Below are 7,378 nucleotides of genomic sequence, written 5' to 3' on the forward strand. Positions count from 1 at the left end.
TCATTTGTAAGACCAAGAGAAGTTATGTTATAAATTTAAAGTCTGGTATGCTTCCAAAGATGGTCTGCGAATGAGATCGAAATCTAATATGCTCTTAAATTACATGACAAATTTATATTGAATTGAACAGGTTTTTATAAATTCTAACATCCAGTGATAAAATTCTATTCTAAACTAACGTGTTTGTAAATTTCAGGCATTTTGAATGTTGTCATAATTACCTTCAGTTAATAACGGAAGTCAATTAGTTAGTTAAAACAAAATGACTGAAAACGTATGTGAAGTTGACTTAAACGATTGCATAAGACCCTTTTTGTTGCGAAGACATAAATAATGATATTAAAAGGGATTTAAATTACAATATTTTCAAAGTTGTGACCATAAAATGCAATGGCAAGTAAACCCATCTAGCTGCTCAAGAGATTATGATTAATCCAGAAGAATTCATGTCAGAAAAATGACTACTGTTGTAACCCCTAACAATGAAACGTATTTGGCAGATACGGCTAGTCACTAGTGCTAGATATATAGAGCACAACACACCAATCAGTAGCAACAACTATTCTGGAAATATCAGAGGCCATTAATTTCCATTCTGTCTCTCTCACTGAAGAGATCAACCAACAGAGCAACTCAGAAAATCTTACAATCTGGTGTTTAGCTAATCAAAGTCTACAATGTGTATATAAAGAAAAAGTAGTTCCTTCAATAATTTTCAAGTTATTAATAATGCGATACACAATCGTCGTAGAACGTTGATTAACTAACCATTTATGACCATTCCGAAGAATAAATGTTAGACATTTTGTAGAAAGAAATTAATAATCCGGAAAACAAAATTTGACAGACGTATATTTAAAAAATACTAGGGTAACAGTAAACATTTATGAACGTACGTGAATTCTTCAGACGGAATCCAGCTAATGTCCAGGACCAAAGATAATTTCGAATAACATTTTACAAATGATAATTATTTTTTATGTATACTCTGAAAACAATTACAAAATCCATACCAGTATACAGACTTTGCAACATTTAAAAAGGGAACATTGTTCGAAAACATATGATTCATACATTAATAAACATTTGTCAAAAAAGTGGTAATTGTGTGAATAAAGTGTAATCAGAGGTGATAACATATAAGAGTACAGTTTGAATAACGTCTGGGTATACAGAATAACAGACATCAATTTCGAAAGCAAAGGATTACTTTGATGACCAATGTAAGAAAAACATATGTACTCCAAGAAAGTGGAATAGCTACAATATCATGAGTGTTTTGGAATGATAAGTGTTGGGCGGGACACAGATCAGTATTTTCTTCGTAAGAGGACTGAGACATCTCGTATGAGAAGTGTTATTCCAGTCTCAGCACAGTATAATTACGTTCATCTACAACTAAAGAAAGAAAACGAAAACCAAGAGCACGGAACAACGACAAAAATTACTGCGATAAGTCTTTGGTCAAATATGTGCATCATTCTAAGTGGTCGAATATACACTTTTACAATAAAGTAGGCGGGTTATTGTTCCAGAAGCCACCTAGTATGTAACCCTAAAGTCGGGCTGACTTAGATATCCGTGTTGTATCTTGCTGCGAGAAAGACAAATTGCAGGAATATTGGAGTACTGAGTCTACCGCGGAATAAAACCTGTATATCTGCTTCATATACAAGGCAAAATCAAACCAAGATAATGACCAGCGTAGCAAATCAACCTAAATGTGGCAACGGTGAGTTCTAGTTTCCACGACGAGCAGCATAAGAATAACTTGTCGATCTTCACACTGACACTATTTTGTATATGAGCAAGGTGTTAAGTATAAAACAAATACACTATCTTAGGATTATCGCCATAAAGTAAGGATCTATTTCATTCAAGATTCCAAATGAATAAATAAATTTCTAGATAAAAGTAATTCAAAAGGATTATTTCCACAGTTTTAAAGTAATTAATTTGCGATAACATTATAGATCCCTCTACAATTCGATTGAACTTAATGCTGTTCACTGATTTGTGGAGATATATTGAAAGAGCTTACTATACGAATAGGAAAAAAAGGATACATATCTTGTTTCTTTCAATAAGTCACCAACAGCATGTGCTGATTACTTCTGTTTAGTTTAAAAGTAGTGGTCTTAAAAGCCTGTGTAGTCGGTCTGTCACGAGAGCTAGCGTAAAACAACCAACTAAATAATAAATTAAAATAGTTCATCTTGATTTATTTATTTATAGATTGTACTTTTCATCTTAAGGCAAAACATGTATGTAACACTATCTAGATTACAAGTTTCGAGGAACCATTCCTTAAAATTTTACATGCATAACTGACATACAAATTTGTTGATAATATAAACAAATAGATAAATACATATATCATATAACATGGAATTGTATATTGCTACAAATGTCACCTGATTCATTTATAAGAAGAATAATGGGCATATGTACGAATAGTAGTAGAACATTTATTCTTGGAAGAGAAAATAAAAGCAGTTCCTATATTAAACACCGATGATTAACCTCCCGACTAGATCACTGAACCATTGGGAACTTCACTATGTTTCCAGTCACCTTTCATGTGTTGATCTTGTTTATTTACTGGATTTAAAAGTTGACGAATAGGATTTGTGTGAGGTAGATTACGTACAGATTTAGGTTTGTTATCAATCATTAAAATGAATACATCTGTACCATTGTTAATTGGCCGTTTAGCAACTGAGGTGTCGTTATAATTTTGAAAAATCCTATTCATATTATTATCAGTATTGTCATTATTTGTACTAGTATTATTATTCATAGTGATATTACTATGACTAAATAAATTATTTGAATAAATACTTGATTTGGTGATGACTATTCCATCCATTTGGTTTAAATTATTGCTTCGAAAATAAGGCAAAACGTGATTACTGGCTGTGCGTTTTGATAAAATGTGATCATTAATATTATTATTAGTAGTATATGGATATCTCTTATGCTTCTGCATAATATATCTATCTAAAGTACAATATGCCTCTGGATTATCTGATTCAATATCAGTAAAGTCTGTCTGACTGCCAATACTACGTCTCTTAGATAAGTATGATTTTTTGTAAGGATAATGATTATTTCGTCTATCAGAATATTGTTGATTGTTATGTTTATTTGACTGAAGGATGTTACATAAGGCACCATACGTGTTTGAATCGGTCGGTTTTGAATCTTTAAGACTTATAACACTGCAACGGCATTGTATAGTCCTGGCATTTATAGAAGGATTGTTCGTTATTTGTAAACTGCTCCACGAACTGCGTGTATCATTCATACCATTTCGAGTATTTTTACTACTGATAATAAAATTTGTCATATTATCACTCGTGTATGGGAGTAATTCCTTTTTTTCACTGGTTACATATGTTTTAGGCTGTTGCGCAAAAAATCCACTAGAAACTGAATTAGAACTGATTTCTTCCATATCACCGTCATCATTATCGTCGTCATTACCATTAACTTCATCATCGTCAACCGATGGATTCTGTTGACCACAAACATGGAACAAGCTAAATGGTGTTATCTGTGTAACTTTTGTTGATAATGGAATTTTAATAAAACGTTGTTTTACACAATATAGTACAATTAATATAACTACAATAAAACTAATTGTGATGATTGTGCACCATATTATTAATATAATTGAAAGGGACAGTGTATGTTTGCTTTCCGTTTGTATAAATGTCATTGTTTTTAATTGTTCAATAACTGGAATATTTAATAACGAGGATTCCGATCGTAATTCTGGTAACGATTGCTTATTTGAAACTGAATTCATTTCAGTTGAGTTGTCTTGATCAATTTCAATTAGATCAGATTGTCTTAAACAACCGATTCCATCTTTGATTAGTGGACAAGTATATGGAAATATCATACTTAACTTAAGTGAATTGTATTGTGATGTTGGCAGATCACGTTTGTTTGTAAATACTATAATAATTAAATTATCAGGTCTTGTTGGCGCTCTATCGTTCATATCATTACTGTTACTCACATCATTGTCATCAACTAGTGCACATTTATGACATTTTGTGTTTAAATTAAAAGTAATTGGTACTGTATTGTCTAGCGGGTTTAGACGAATAAATGCGGGTTTATTAATTTGTCCTGTTGGTTCTTCTACATCCGATTGAAAGTATTTTCCATCCTCCACATAATCATCTGATAAATATAACGGCGTTTGACCGCTCTCCATTTCAAATGATCGTAAATGCTGTAAGTCGATTAAACTATCTGGATGCATATATACTGTATTCAACAAACGTAAATCAGTAATCAATCCACCCAAACCTTGGAAGCATCTTGCATCTAATCGAACCATATTTAAATTTAAATGAAATTCCAATTGACCACTGCGTGATAGCAATTTGCTCGTTGTGGGTGATGATGTTTGCAATAAATGACCCAATGCACCGGGTAAAATTCCTCGAACAGATTCTTTATGACCTAGAACAAGTTCGCCAGTTTCTGTATTTCGTTTGCAAGATATCATCTTTAATTTTGATGATTTCTTATCTTCTTCGTCTGAAGTACAATTGACCATATCCTGAGAATCATGTTCTATAAAGCATTTCATGGGACACTGACGAATGAGAAGAGAATTATAATTTGAATCCTTTGTGTCCAAAGCATAATTGCTGATGAATTCATTATGAATATCTGAACTGTTTGCAATTAAACGTTCTGAGAAGTATTTGCTTGTTTGACAAAATTTTATGGTCAATATCATGAAGACGCAATTAAAACTATGCAGGATATGATTCATTTTAATAATTCTGAAATTACCCAATAGATATTAAAATTATTGCTTAGTTCTGTTTATCCATGACGAATTTGTAAGCTTCCATATTTCCAAGCTTATTTTATAGATAAGTAATGAAAACGGTGTTAAGCAAGAGCAGTTGACATTGTTTTTGTCATCATGTTATTATAGCGAAGTAGACGGATCCGATGTATTTATAAGTACATAATTGCACAGGTGATTAGAGTTTAAATCACAATTGGTTGATACTTTTCGACCAATCACGTATTTGTAACCTTAAGGTGGACGACTGTTATTACAATGAAGCATAGAATTGGACAATTAATAATTTGCCAAAATTCGACAACAGAATGAATGTGAAGTTTTAAGTAACCCATAGTGTTTTTGAATAAGGAAAATGAAAGGAAGAATTTTCTTCATGAATATTGGCAGAAAGCTATTCAGGCAATTAAAAAAAACATTCTGCAAATATAAGGAAAACAAAATCAAGTACTATAAAATAAAGTCCAAAGTCATATCTGAACATTTTTAGAGCTGTAACTTAATCAAACACAAATCAGATACCATGATTCGATTACACAGTGCTAAAGAAACAACCAATACCCTGATTGAAGAAAAATAACATTTAAAAATAACGAATGGATGTGAATCTCACTAAAAAAATCAAAAATCATTAGGTCTTCACTAAAACTAAGATAACTCCTAACTTTGTTTGTATAAATCAAGCTAGTTTTGATTTATAACAGTGAAATCCACAACACCAAGGTATATATCTTAGACAAAATGTATTTCATCACGTTTTAAATGTTGGAGTTAACTGAAGTTTTTTGTTATGAACAAATTCAATGTTGCGTAACCAGAAATATCGAATAAACAGCACAAATATGTCAAAAGTTTGCCCTCTGATTCAAATCACACACTAATTTGCTAAATACACTTCGAAAATAACTGAAAATGTCTTAGGTAAGACAAAATAAATGATTTGAAAAACGTTGTATATAACATTAGCCGTTAAAAATAGTCAAAATTCAAGAAAAATCATATAAACTGCTATGCATACCACTGCGGTTTTCATAAAATCCCTATGAGTAGTTGATACAATATACATCTAATTGCGTTTCAAGTTAGTGTTGAACATATCAATACAACATGAAGTAAATAGGTTAACATGATATACTTTCTATACCCATCCATATGTTTCTTACGCATCTTAAATTAATATATTAACACATTATCAATAGTTTTAAACGCAACAGACATCATCTCTGGTTTGCATTCCTTCCTCCTAAACTTTAGTGATTAGATCTGATTACGTATTTGATTTCCTTCGTATTGTCTTGTAAACATACTTGCTATTAGACTCAAGTTGGAACTACATATATGACTTTTGGCTATAAAAGTAAAATCGGATTCCTACGTTTAATTTCTAGAATATCTGTGGATTTCAATTTCACCTTTATGTTTGTTAACTTATTCAACATTCGAAGGTCTCATTCTGATTTGCATATATAATTATGTTATCTACCAACTGATAAATGTTAAACTCAAACGAAACATACGTCTTTTGCCCCCATGTTTTCAATGTACCATCAGGTCTGAATGAAAATGAAGTATTTAGATTTTGCACTGGTGAAAAGTTGAAGTAACAAAAACTGAATTAAAATGAAAATGGAGTATGTTACAAAAAGGTATCATTGCCAAGTTTTAATTGATAATTTCGAATAAATTGAGAATTTGGGTAGATTGTTATAAAGAAATAATATATTTTTAATATCCCAGTGAGTAGAAAAATTAGATTGTCCGATGTTTCGTAACTTGGTGTAGGTCACTTCTTCGGACAATAAATTTACAAATTAAAATTAATCCAAGTTTAATTTAAATAATCCGTTGTACTATTCAAACTTGGATTAGTTTTGATTTGGTTATTTATTCTCTGAAGGAGTGGTTTAGGTTGCAAACAATTATTTCACCAGTAATTTGTCAGATATTTATTTAACAAACAATAAGAAATTATGATTTAAGAAATAAAGATAAGTGAAAAATGATAAGAAGAATTTGAACTTCTCGCTGACAACTGATTAGGCTTCTTAATCTACTTGATTCTGCATTTTGTGTCGTCAATTTTTGAAATTCTTTTTAGTTTATTTAAAAACTTCGGTGTTTTGATCGACTATTCAATGAATGTGTCACTTACAAATTAGCTGACTTAACTTAATTCCACCACTGTACTTCCATAAATATATACCCTTTTGTAATACTTCTCTCAATTAAATAAGTTTCATCATTACACATCTCATATTATTTTTCTCTACGAGGAAATCAATTTCAAATTGTACACTGAATAAATGATCGCAACGTAAAATGAAGTTTGATCATTTACACGTTTAACTTAAATTCTTATATGTCCTTTAACAGGCTCATAAATACAGTTTTTTTTTTAAAGTTAGAAAATTTAGTTAAGGCACTGTTTGTTCACTGTATTTTTTTTAATAGATCTTGTTTGCTTTTGGTTTTAAAAACGGTTTAACTATCCGAATTGCACTCTAGAAGTGGGTGTTTTATGTTAACTGCAATTTATCAGTA

General features: G+C 30.9%; 1 protein-coding gene across 1 annotated transcript; it reads right to left on the minus strand.

Annotated features, from left to right (window-relative positions):
• Nucleotides 1-2,248: 2,248 nt before the first annotated feature.
• On the minus strand, nt 2,249-4,228 carry Smp_119110 (hypothetical protein; the record flags this gene model as incomplete). Its single annotated transcript, XM_018788808.1, has 2 exons — nt 2,249-2,718; nt 3,526-4,228. 2 exons carry the CDS (start codon nt 4,226-4,228, stop codon nt 2,531-2,533), a joined length of 891 nt encoding a protein of 296 aa, XP_018654314.1. The 3' UTR covers nt 2,249-2,530.
• Nucleotides 4,229-7,378: the final 3,150 nt, after the last annotated feature.

Source organism: Schistosoma mansoni, chromosome W (assembly GCF_000237925.1).
Source record: "Schistosoma mansoni strain Puerto Rico chromosome W, complete genome".
Classification (NCBI taxonomy): domain Eukaryota; kingdom Metazoa; phylum Platyhelminthes; class Trematoda; order Strigeidida; family Schistosomatidae; genus Schistosoma; species Schistosoma mansoni.